The sequence below is a fragment of the Heptranchias perlo genome, chromosome 19 (genome assembly GCF_035084215.1).
Source record: "Heptranchias perlo isolate sHepPer1 chromosome 19, sHepPer1.hap1, whole genome shotgun sequence".
NCBI lineage: Eukaryota > Metazoa > Chordata > Chondrichthyes > Hexanchiformes > Hexanchidae > Heptranchias > Heptranchias perlo.
In genome coordinates, this window is record NC_090343.1 from 31891224 (window position 1) to 31904332 (window position 13109).

Sequence of the window (13109 nt, forward strand, 5' to 3'; positions counted from 1 at the left end):
CGAAAAAATGAGAGCAGTGGTTATGATCTGAAGTTATTGAAATCAATGTTGAGTCCGGAAGGTTGTAAAGTGCCTAAACGAAAGATGAGGTGCTGTTCCTCACACTTACTTGAGCTTCATTGGAACAGTGTAAGAGGCAGAGGACAGAGAGGTCAGAGTAGGAGTGGGAGGGGGATTAAAATGGCAAGCAACCGGCAGGTCAGGGTCACGTTTGCAGACAGAGCGGAGTTGTTCAGCAAAGCGATCAGCCAGTCTGCGTTTGGTCTCCCCAATGTAGAGGAGACCGCGTTGTGTGCAGTGAATACAGTATACTAAATTGAAAGAAGTACAAATAAATCGCTGTTTCACCTGGAAGGAGTGTTTGGGACCCTGGACAGTGGGAAGGGAAGGGGTGAAGAGGCAGGTGTTACCTCTCCTGCGCTCGCACGGGAAGGTGCCGTGGGGAGGAGAGCAGGTGATGGAAGAGTGGACTAAGGTGTCGCGGAGGGAGTGGTCCCTTCGGAATGCTGAAGGGGGAGGGGAGGGCAGGGGAGGGGAAGATGTGTTTGGTGGTGGAATTGCACTGGAGGTGGCGGAAATGGCGAAGGATGATACGTTGAATGTGGAGGCTGGCGAAAGGTCTTCGACCTGAAACGTTAACTCTGTTTCTTTCTCCACAGATGCTGCCTGACTTGCTGAGCTTTTCTGGCATTTCTGTTTTAGTTGTATAATGTTGTTGAGATTGCTTACATGATCTCTTTTAACTTTGGCTACCATGGATTGTCTTTTAAGGTAAAAGTTCCTCTTTGGACCAATAAAATTTTGCAGCAATTACCTCACAATGAAAACTCTCTGTCTCACTCCAATAACCGACTTTTACAATACTAATTAATTTTATGATCTTGTTTTCCGTCCCTGGTAGCTATGGAAACCTTAGTCCTACATCTCCCAAACTAGAGAGAATATTAATTCTTTACAGAACCTTTAGCTTGTGGATTTAATGTTTTCCAAACCACCTTGTAATTACTCTTTGCTGGCAATTAGTGTGAAAAATATTTTCCGTAACATTCTAATTAACAGAACTATATTTTAATATTCAGCAGCTCAAGTTGTTCTATTTAGGTTTTCCATTCTCCTGAGCAGTCCATTTCCAGGATCACCAAATTCAGAACCAGGGGTCACCTGACTTGGGTCATTTGAGGTTTATTTGTAAATATCCATATTTTTTACCCATTTAGGTTGTTTTGGGTTCAGAAGAAGGGGTCAAAACAGTCACAGGCAACTATAGACCCATTAGTCTTTCTTCCATTCCATGTGAAATAATAGAATTAATTATCAGCAGTAAACTTGAAGGCCATCTGTACATCAACAACCTGGTTAAGCTCAAACAACACAGATTCAGAAGGGGAAGATCCTACCTGACCAATTTCTTTGGCTTCTTTTGAAGAAGTGACAACCTAAGTGGATTGTCGTATGTCTTATGATGTGATGTACCTTGACTTCCAAAAGGCTTTTGATAAAGTTTTGCATGAAAGGCTATAATTAAACTCAAAACTATTGGAATTCAGGGTAAGTCCTGGAGTGAATGAGAAACTGATTAAAGAGTTAGAACAACTTGTTACATGAATTGAGTTGGGGTGGGAGGAGGTACTGAACAGGGTGCCCCAGGGGCCATTATTGTTTCTAATTTACATAATTGACCTGGATTCAGAAACTCCATACAAAGTGGTCAAATTTGCAAATGATGCCAAACTAGGAGGGGCAGTGGAAACAGAGCAGGCAGCTCAGAAATTATGAAATGAACTGGTTGAATAATGGCAGGTGAAATTTAATACGAACATTTGTAAAGTACTACACATAGAAAGGAAAAATAGACGGCATGCACATTTCATGGATAGTGTTGAAATAGCTGAACATAAGCTGAAAGAGACCTAGGAGTCTTAGTAGATTCAACTCTAAACCTGTCCAACCAATGCAGAGAAACAATCAACAAGGCCAATAGAATGTTGATCTACAAAGCCAAAACAATAGAATACATGTAGAAGAGGCAATGATCAAACTTTGTAGTGCTCTAGTTAGACCCTTAAATAGTACATTCAGTTCTGGTCATCAAGAAATAGGAGAGACAGTCAAACACTGGAGGCAGTGCAGAGAAGAGCTACTAGGTTGATGCTCAGTGTGAGAGGGTCTTGGTTATGAGGAAAGATGGCATAAACTTGGGGTTTTCAGCCTAGAAACTTCCCTTCCTGGCCCCTATGCTAGCTGACATTGTAAACAGTTCCTTCTCCTTGGGTACTATTTCTCCCCCCGCCTTCAAATCTGCCATCATCACCCCCTCAGAAAACCTACTCTTCACCCCTCTATCCTGGCAAAATACCACCCCATCTCCAACCTCCCTTTCCTCTCAAGTCATTGAATCCATGTCCATCTTTATGAGGACAGGTTGCTTAGACTTGGCTTGTATTCCTTTGAGCATAGAAGATTAAGAGGTGATCTAATTGAGGTGGTTAAGATGATTAAAGGATTTGATAGGGTAGATTGAGAAACTACTTCCTCTGGTGGGGGAGTCCAGAACAAGGGGGCATAGCCTTAAAATTAGACCTAGACAGTTCAGGGGTGATGTCAGGAAACACTTCTTCACACAAAGAGTAGTGGAAATCTGGAAATTTCTCCCGCAAAAAGCTGTTGAGGCTAATTTCAATACTGAGGTGGATAGATTTTTGTTAGGTAAGGGTATTAAGAGGTATATAGAGCAAAGGCAGGTAATTGGAGTTGAGGTACAGATCAGCCATAATCTAATTGAATGGCGGAACAGGCTCAAAGGCTGAATGGCCTACTTCTGTTCCTATATTCTTAACCCTCCTTTAAAACCTACCTCTTTGACCAAGGTTTTAGTCACCCCTCCTAATATCATCTCCTTTGGCTTGGTGTCAATTTTGTCTGATTTAAACGCTCCTGTGAAGCCCCTTGGGATATTTTCCTATGGTAAAGGTGCTATATAAATGTATGTTGTGGAAAAGAGGCATCTGAGAAGTGATCCAATAAAGGTAAATAAGATTGTTAAGGCTACAGAAAAAGTTAACTCAGAATATAAAACTGCAGCTGTAGAACTAGGAGATACAGGTTCAAACTAGTAAAGTTAACTTGACTGATACCAAGAAATTCTTCACATATGCACTGTATTTCCCTATTGAAGGGATGTGTCTATGTTCCTGAGCAGTCTACAAAGGCTGGATATCAACTAACTGACTATCAGGATCAAGATCAGATCAAAAACTTCAGCCTAACCAACAAAATTTTTTTTATGAGCTCCAAAGCTGAAATCTGAAAATTTAAAAATGTCAGAAATGTCACCCTTTATTCATCTGGCGTTCTTTCTATCCATCGTTTCTGTGCCAGCTCTTTGAAAGAGTTTTCCAATTACTTCCATTCCCCTGCTCTTTCCCCAAAGCCCTGCAAATTTTTCCTTTTCAAATAGATTTCCAATTCCCTTTTGAAATTTACTATTGAATCTGTTTCCACCGCCCTTTCAGGCAGTGCATTCCAGATCATAAGATGCAAGCACTTTGTTTATATTCCCCTCCTCTCTTCCCCCCCCAAACTTCCTTTTTCTTAGTTACTCACATGATTATAAAGATTTTTTTCTCTTTCCCCCTTGTATCCCACTGTGGATTTGTAGTCTCTCCTAAAGCTGTCATTGGTGTAGAACTATCCAGAGAGGTAACCAATGAAACAGCATGTGGTCATTACCCCCTGTTTTTTTTTATCTTTCTCCTGCCCCCTTCAGTTTATGTTACATTTCTATCTGGTTATCATATGACATGGGATTATTCTGATGCATTCTAGGTAGATTACTTAAACATGACCAGGGTGAAAACTACACAGAATTTATCCACAGCAATTGGAAATCCCAGTCCCTGGCACAGGTGAAATTTTTAACTCCAGACAGAAGGTCAGGCCTACATAAGGAAATATTTACAGCAAATAATAAATATTATGGATAATTTTTTTCCAGAATTCACATCCTCCAGAAGCAAGCGATCACCTCTCACATATATGATGATTATGCCCAATTCCATCCCTCTGTCCCTTCTATCAACTTCAAAGCTGCTGTCATCCTATTTAATTATATGTCCAACATCAGGCCTGGATGAGGCAAAATTTATGCCATGGGCAAAATTGAAGCCATGCTCTTTGGTTCACACCATTACCTGCATGCCCCTAACTCCAGCTCCATCAGTCTCCCTAGGTGACTGCTCAAGCTGAGTTAGGTGCTGCTTAACTTTCTACTCTGCTGGACCTTGAGCTGTCCTTTTTACTTGACATCCAATCAGTTGTCAAGGCTGTTGTTTTCCACCTCTGTAAAAATAATTTGAATTTATATAGTGTCTTTGATGTAGAAAATGTGTCAAGGTGTTTTATAGATGGCGATTGGGAATGAGCATCAAGCCAGGAAGAGAAAGATTAGGGAATGGAGTGGGTAGTTTTTATAAGTGAAAGGAAAGATGAGGAGGTCAATGGAGAGAGTTTGAGAGCAGGACCACTGTGCTGAAGGCTCTACCAGCAACAGAGGGGTGAATGGAGGTGGGAGATATAGAAGGCCTGAATCAGAGGAGTGAAGCATTCGGGAGAGGTTGTAGCACAAGAGGAGTTTGAGGTAGGGTGGGGCAAAGTCATGGAGGAATTTATAGACAAGGACAATTAACATTGCCTCCTCACATCATGCCTCTTTCCTCTTCTCCCACTGCTGAAACCTTAATCCACGCCTTCATCGTCCTGTAGGATTAACTTCTTGAATGCTCTCCTCCCCTCCTCCAGGTAATCCAGAACACTGCAGCCCATGTCCTTTGTTGCACAATGTCCCGCAATCCCAACACCCCTATCTATGTCACTGGCTCCCTGTCCCTCATCTTCTCAGTTTCAAGGTCCTCTGCTTCATTCCCAAATCAGTCCATGGTCTCATCACTTTGTATCAGCAATCTTCTCCAGCCATATGTCCCTGCCTTATGCTTCTGTTCCTCTGACTCTGGATTGCCACTCATCTTTCTTTTTCTCCATTGCACTCAGAAGTTGTTCCTTCAGCCTCTATGCTCCTACTCTCTGGTATTCTCTCCCAAAACCACTTTGCCTTGTTATTCCTCTCCCTTCCTTCATAAGTCTCCTTAAAAAATGTTTCTATTTCCCTCCTCCTTAGCCCCATTCACATAGTTTTAATTTACAGTGGTTTAAAACTCTCCTATTTGTTGTGAAGTAAATAAACAATGATTATTGACATTGCCGTCAAAAAGCAACTTCTAATGTATAAAAACAAAGGTAAAATTGACTACATTTCTAACAATGGCTCTGACAGCTTTTGTATTTGAGCCAACCAATTATTTCACCAGTTATCTTAGGATTTAACCACTGAAGCTTCCCAGGATGTCAGAAATCTAATCATACAAGTCAGAATTTTGACATTAGTGCTTAAAATAATAAACTAATAATACAGCTACTTTAGGTTTTGTAGCATTTTCTGTCTTTTTTTTCCTAAAAAGCTTATTTAAAAAATTTCCATAAGCAGAATTAGAAAAGGCTTCAAGCTGAAAAAAGGACAATAGATGAATTTGTGTCCAAAGTTTAATATAGTTATAACCTGCTAAATAAATAGATGAATATGAGCCTATGTTTTACCAGGTTCAGAGCTACCAAATAAAAACAAATAAATTTAAAAAGTGCACAGATGGAATACCTCTGTACATTCCCTGTAGTTCCTGTTAATCTCGATCAGAGTTTCCCGTGATCCTTTGGTAGAAGGAGACTCCGAGTAAGCTCGCTTCATGTTGCTTGCCCCATTGCATAGCCTCCATTGAATGAAGTAGGACTCGTGTAGTTCTTCTATCTGGATGACAGTTGATTACAACAGTAAGAAGTTGAAGAATTCAAATACCATTCCAACATGCCTTTCATCCACACCCCTCTCTCTTGTTCCCCCTGTGAACCCCATGATGTTGAAAGATCCTGACCCTGCCAACTAGTAACTCCGCCCAAGTGTGAAGAATGTCTAGCTGTAAAGAATTCTCAATACAGGCATCTACAAGTACTGTTTTGCTGACCAGAGGAAGCATGTAATTTCTTGTACAACTGAATAACAAAGAATAAAGTTATTTGGAAAGAAAGGCTGCCAATGGTGAAAAAAAATATTTGGGCAGCAGCAGAATTTAGAAAGGATACCACAAACAGGTGAACATTTAGACTAAGAGTATCTAACAAGTATGTGCTGCTAGCAAAATCATTAAAATTGTGTTTTATATATATATTAGAAATATTTTTTGCAGAAAACAAACCATGACAATTGTTCCTGGAGATCACAATTATCAGTTGGCACTGGAGACTGTTAAATATAATTATTGACATATTAGATAGTATTTGTTTTCTATTTGTCCTCTGGACATGGATGATGCTGAATTTATTTCCCATTTCTAGTTGCCCTGAGAAGGTGGTGTTGGGCCACCTACTTGTAATTATTTTTACAACAGCGTGGCTTGCTAGGCCACTTCAGAGGGCATTAAGAGTCGATCATGTCTTAGTCGTAAAAGGGGCATTGTCACCATGTGAGGGAAATATTTTCACAAGCCCAGTACTATGAACAGCCTAGTCAGAAAACTCTGCTCTAGAACTGTCGTATATACCACTGAGAAAATTTGGGACTGAAGAACTCAGCTTCCAGGAAGGAGAAGTCAATATTGTAGCACTAAGGCTCTATACTATTGAAGGTTTGACTTTAATGATGTCCCCCTCTTCACTCCCCTGATCTTCCCCCAATAGCTCCCTCTTCACCCCCACTGATCTTCCCATCTTCACCCCCGCCCCTCGTTCTTCAGGCTGGCTGCCAGGCGTGAAAACCGGAGAGGACGTTAATTATCATCAATCAACATGGGTAAGATAGGTATAGAGGGATATGGGCCAAGTACAGGCAATTGGGACTAGCTTAGTGGTATAAACTGGGCGACATGGACATGTTGGGCCGAAGGGCCTGTTTCCATGTTGTAAACTTCTATGATTCTAATGTGAAAACTCCATTGTAAAAGGTCATGCTCGAGCAGAAACTTACTGTCATGGTTACCATGCTAATATTGTGACAGCACAGGCTGTTCCTGGAGATGACAGAAAATCAGCCCAGCAAAACATTTCAATGTGGCGTGATGCAGCCTTTTTAAACAGGCTAGTAAAAAAAATCAGAGATTTTAGATTTATTGCTAATATGGCAACGGTTACAATGTTTGATGTTTCATTAAAAAATTGCATATTGTACTTAAAAACTGCAGTTTGTGACTGCTTTCCCAGGGTTTGTACAACAAAAGTTTCATTTCATTCTCACGTTTCAAAAATCTGCACTATTTCAATGAACGCAAATGGCTTTATAATTTATTAAGTTGAAGCTATTGCCCTCAACACATTATATTTCACTGAAAAACTTAAATAAAACAACTGTTAGGAGTATAGCCAAATGGGTTACTCAAGACAACTGCTTTCATTATCGGTCTGGAGCTACTTGGATTGCCCCCTTTTAATAAGAAAAAAAACAAACGGTGATTCTGTTGTTAGTGAGCTGCAAATTCTTACCCTGCTGATGTGAAACTCCAGTTTCCTGATGTATCTCTCAGTGGTCCTAATTTGCTGAAAAACGATCATATGAGTGATCAAAACAAGTAATTAATGTCGATTATATATCTACACAAATAGTCTCCTAATCTTAGGATTTTTTGTTCATTCTCATGTTATAATGCTGCCCTCAAAAGTCACCACTAAGACTCCAAAGGGGCAGCTTCCAACCAATGGCCACCCGTTTCTTGCCTTTTCCTGTTCATCATTTTCCGTGTATTCGTAAAACGGGCTGCAGGCTGTTTAAAATCGGGGGAGAGGAGAGGGGAGGGGGTGGCATCTTGGTCGACCCACTGATACCCAAGGCTCGCCTGATGTAATTTCAGGCCGGTCTATAAATTGGCGAGCAGCACACCCACCTATTATGGGCGACAGACTGCTACAAATGCAAATCAGTGTCCTGTGTGAGTTGCAATTTTCAGTCAGTGAGTGACATAACCAGCGAACCTTAAGGACCCACTGGCGGCCGCTCAAGAAAGGGCCCAAAAAAAATTTCACGGACAATTTTTGTGGAGTCAGGAGGTGTTGGAGTGCTCCGCCTGGCTCTACAAAAATACTGCAGCCCGCTGCTCGACCATGCTCAACCTCCCCTGCGAGGGGCTCCTCTCCTCCCTCCCCCCGCCCCCCCAGGCCAGACCTGCTGGCCAGCTTAGCTTGGGAGCCAGCCAATTTCCCACCCATTTGGCGCCCACAGCTTGCCGGCTACATTCAAATGAGGCCTGAATCTGAGAATAATTCAGGCTTCTCGACACCAGCGGGCGGTGCGGCCACTCCACCAGCTTCGCACCCATTTCGGGCGAAAGTGCAAAATCCACCCCTCCCCTCTACCCACCACCCCACCCCGCCCCATATATATTAAACATACGCTTACCTTATCTAGATCATATAAAAAAGCCTGGAATAATCATAAAGTAAAATTATTAAATTTCTGCTCTTTAAATTTAAAAAAACACCATTTCAAAAAACATATATAATCACACTTGTGACAATGCGTTACTGGATCTTCTGAAGGGCTGCACACTTATAAGTCACAAGCACAATAAACTGAAACTATTTATTACAGCCTGTTACACAGCTGAGAGTACCACTCCCCCATAATGTATTCTAACTGATGCAACATGCAGCTATTCTGTTCAAGTGGTTGGAACCTCAGATGCTAAATTACAAAGGCTCGGCAACAGCACATCAGCAGACCACAGCAATTTGCATTTATATAGGCTCTTTAACGTAGAAAGACACCCCAAGGTGCTTCACAGAGCTGTAGGGAAAATATATATTGCATCAAATAATGGAAGATTAGAGGGGTGACCGAAAGCTTAGTCAAGGAGGTGGGTTTTAAGGAGGGTCTTAAAAGAGGAGAGGGCAGTGGAGAGGTCGAGGGGTTAAAGGAGAGAATTCCAGAGAGTGGAAACTAAGCAGCTGAAGGCATGATTGGCAATAGTGGGGTGAAAGGAGGGGGAAATGAGAAAAAAGTCAAACTCAGAGGAACATAGAGTTCTTTTGGGGGGGGGGGTGTAATTGAGCTGGAGGATGTTAGAGACAGGGAAGGGTGAGGACACGGAGAGACTTAAACATGAGAACAAAAATTTTAAATGAGGATGAGGTGATGGGCGATGGGGACTTGGTACAGGATAAGATTTGAGCAGCAGAGTTTTGGATGAGTTGAATATTATGAAGGATGGAAGATGGGTGGCCGGCCAGGAGAACATTCGGTAATTGCGTCAGAAGGTTACAAAGATATGGACGATGGTTTCAGTAGCATATGGGCTGAGGCAAGGGCCGAGTTGGGCAATATTACAAAGAGAAGTAATGGGGAGTATATATGGGGTTAAAAGCTCAGCTCAGGGTCGAGTAGGATTCCAAGGTTGTGAACAGTCTGATTCAGCCTGAGACGGTGGCCAATGAGAGGAATGGAGTCAGTAGTGAGGGTACGGAGTTTGTGGTGAAAAACATTGTTTAACTCGCCATGATTTGCACCAAATTAATGTTAGCTTCTTTATTTTAATGAGGAAAACAGCACTAAGGCCTTTGAAAACCTTGATCTATCAGGATCACAATGTTATAAGTGTTAATGTGTTTCATATTTCGTGACAAAGTACCTTCTTAACTTTGCTACAGGGATTGTAACTGGTGCACCCTGCTGAATATGAATAAAATAACACTGCAGCTGTATTAATAAACCCACCACCCCACCCCTTCTCAATCGTGGTACTCCACAAACATAATGCACTGCTGTTAACTTTGGATTCTTAATCGTCCTCTGAAGTGATCCAGCAAGCCGGTCAGTTCAGAGCAACTAGGGATGGATAATAAATGCTGGCCTTGCCAGTGACACCCACATCGCAAGAATGAAGTAAGAATATGATGCATAGTTTGTGCTGCTCCTGTGCTATCAGTTTTCTAAATCTCCACCAAGTTCAAAAAGCACATAACCAAAAATGGTGGAAAGTGCAATTCAAGGCTGCCTGCCTTGCTCTAGAGCCATATTGAATGAACACACATTTTGTTATGTTTGTATTTACCAGCCTGGAGTTTCTTTTCATGTCTTTCTGCTGCATGGTTAGCAAATCCAATTCATTTTGATGAGTTTCGAGATAGTCACTGCAACGAAATAAAGTAACCATTATTCCTCAAAAATGTAGCATTTTCTAATGAACATACTTTGCTTCTGCCTCACGGTTCTGTTCTCTGTATTAGAGGGAGATCATTATCACACGCGTGGTTTCCAGAGAAGCTCAATTCCTGTAAAAGCTGGGAGCTCTCCCCACTCAAACACCATATCACGAGCGCAGGGCTGAATTTGCAGTGGTGCAGATTAAACTTTATTAAGGCCGTGTGTCAAAAGGTTTAAATCACACCTCTGGAACTCAATCACCATTTTAGTTGAGGTTCATCTTCTAATGTTATACTCGTCAACATATCTGATCTGGAAAGGTGCATCTATCTGGTAAAATGAGCATTCCATTTATCTCTTCTCATTAAAGAGTGCTGAGTGCCTCATGATACAAGGAAGGAGTCAAAACTCAAAGTGGTGGAGTAAATGTGAGGGGTCAATGACTGATTGAGACTAACCATGACAACTTTTACAAATTAATTCTTCAGCTTAATACATTGTGGAATAAAACAAAGCTAATGTATTTTCATAAGGGATATACTTGAGAATAAGATCATTATTGGACTTTATATTAGAGGTCCCTTTAATTCTTTTTGTCGTCTTTGCTTTCTCTCTCTCTCTCTCTCTCTTTCTCACACACACACACTCCTTCACTCTTCATTTCTATGCAACTCCGTATTCTGAAATGCCATTAATGGTGACACAGATGTGCCAAGCTACAACACTAGCAAAAGCTGTCCAACAGTTTCAAAAAGCTGATACAGCATTTAACAAGTGTTGACCTGTGAAAGGAAGTAGTTACACAGGCTTTGTAACTTAAGCAGTGGGTATACATAACATTCCTTTATTTGTATCGGAGGAGGAAAAAAAAATCATAAGTACATGAAAGCCTAAAGGGAAAATCCAAATGTTGAAGTACAGAATTGATGATGCATTTCTAGGGAAGTGCAGGGATATGCTCCAAGGAAATTTTGACATTACAAATGATATATTCTGGTTAATTTTAAGCAATTTTACACTTCACAATTAATATTTTTATTTATCTTAGAAAAGGAAAATTAAAGTGACATTTGCATTTTTAACAGACTCAATCTGATCATCGTGTACCAAAAGATTACCTCAGCAATAACTCGCTCACATTGCTTATATTCACAAAAACATCTACCTCTTTTGCACCCAGTTTGCAGAGACCCAGTACCCTATCCAACTCTCCACCCTTCTCTTCTCCTCCTATACCTCAGTTTATACTAACACTCTTCTACCACTCCCTCCTCAGTTGAACCAGTACTCTACTCCCCCTCCAATCCAGTTAACCCTGATATTCATCTTCCATTCCTCCAGTTCAAAGTAGCACTATCCCTCTCACCCCATCCCCTACATCCCTCACCCCAAAGCACTGCTTCCAGCTTCTCCCTTCTCCCCTAAAGCACCATCTATTCCTCCCCACTCTGTTCGCTTGGTCCCACTCCTACCTGTTTTTGGTGGCTAATGCAGTGGGACAGGTCCTTTTGCTCTCTCAATGCCTCTCCTAGACTTAGGGGCAGGGATTGCGGCCTCTTTGTACTGTAGGCAGGAACTCGTGTTCTCGAGAATTCCCACACGTTTTATGCAGAGGCTGCAACAGCTGCTATTAGTGCTTGGAGTACCATTGAGAGGTTGGAGAGACCTGTTCTGGTGCATTGGAGGAGTATAACTGGGGTGAGAGTGGCTCAGTCTATGCTGGCTTTTGTCAGCGAACATCGACAAGATGACTGTGCCTCCAAAATGCTGATGTGAGCATTAAACACTGATAGCTGGCACGTATGACATCTGAAGTTATTGTTAACCTAAAGTTATTGTTAATCTACAGCATAGATATTTGACTAATGCTGAATGGAGTAAGTTGTACTTTACGTGGTTCTTTTATAGCATAGTACAATTTATAGAGGTGCTCACTTTAGGCCTTTCCGCAATGATGTGCATATTTTCTCCATACGGTTAGGCTGTGGCTCCAAACTGCTGGAGTTTTTTTGTGAAGGGGCATGCCTCTTTGTTGATTTTACTGAGGGCATTCTTGACCTTGGAGAACTTCTACTGACAGAAGAACCTCTGCAAAAGAAAATTGTAGCGTTGTTAATTCATTCGGAACAAACAAAATATCTTTGAATGCCTGTGCTAGTTTTCATTCTATAACTATCCCACGTGCCTGGAAGGCTATGTTAACAAGGGAGATTACTGTACTTCTTGACAAACAAAATAATCCTCATTTTGTAACCAGACACCTTGGGAGGTTTTATGCGTTGATGCTTCAGCAAGGTGGGAAAACTATGAATATGTTGCTTACCCTGAATTGTGCCTGCCAGACAAGGTTACACGTGAACCTTTCACTTCATGTGGAGAAAAGGAGCAGAAATTTGCTGTCGTCTTGACAGAGGAAGAATCCAGTGAGGCTAGCCCCCTCTGTGGACTATGATCCCAACCCTGCCTCCTCCTAATAAAAGTTGTATATTAAAGAAATTGTATGTGTTGGCCATAGAATTTCTTAGCAATCAATAGTAAATTAAATCTGGAACAATTAATAATGCTCACCCTACAACATGCAATGACTACGGGCATCTGTGCTGACAACCTAGAAACAGGCCCAAACTCAATATAATCACCCTATAAAATCCATTGTATGTATATATTTCTTTTAAATACGCCAAAGTGATCCTGAACTAGTAACCCAAAGCAGTAATGGGATCTTTAAGCTCATACAATAGTTTCAAACTACTCAGTTTTTGTTGTTGTGGCTTATGATGTCATCTGGCCTCCCTCAATCAAATCACTGCCACATTTTTTTTTCTTTCTGTTTTTCACTTTCTCCTTCCTTTTCTAACTATCTTCACCTTATTCT

General features: G+C 41.3%; 1 protein-coding gene across 1 annotated transcript in view; it reads right to left on the bottom strand.

The window, feature by feature from the left end:
• ripor3 (RIPOR family member 3) overlaps positions 1–13109 on the bottom strand; it is a gene marked incomplete at its 5' end in the record, with an annotated part of 118023 nt that overhangs the window by 58379 nt on the left and 46535 nt on the right. The window contains 5 exons of the mRNA XM_068000684.1: positions 5708–5857; positions 7582–7635; positions 8492–8515; positions 10143–10221; positions 12170–12322. Of these exons, the coding sequence (XP_067856785.1) occupies positions 5708–5857; positions 7582–7635; positions 8492–8515; positions 10143–10221; positions 12170–12322 (460 nt within the window). The remainder of the gene's footprint in view (positions 1–5707; positions 5858–7581; positions 7636–8491; positions 8516–10142; positions 10222–12169; positions 12323–13109) is intronic.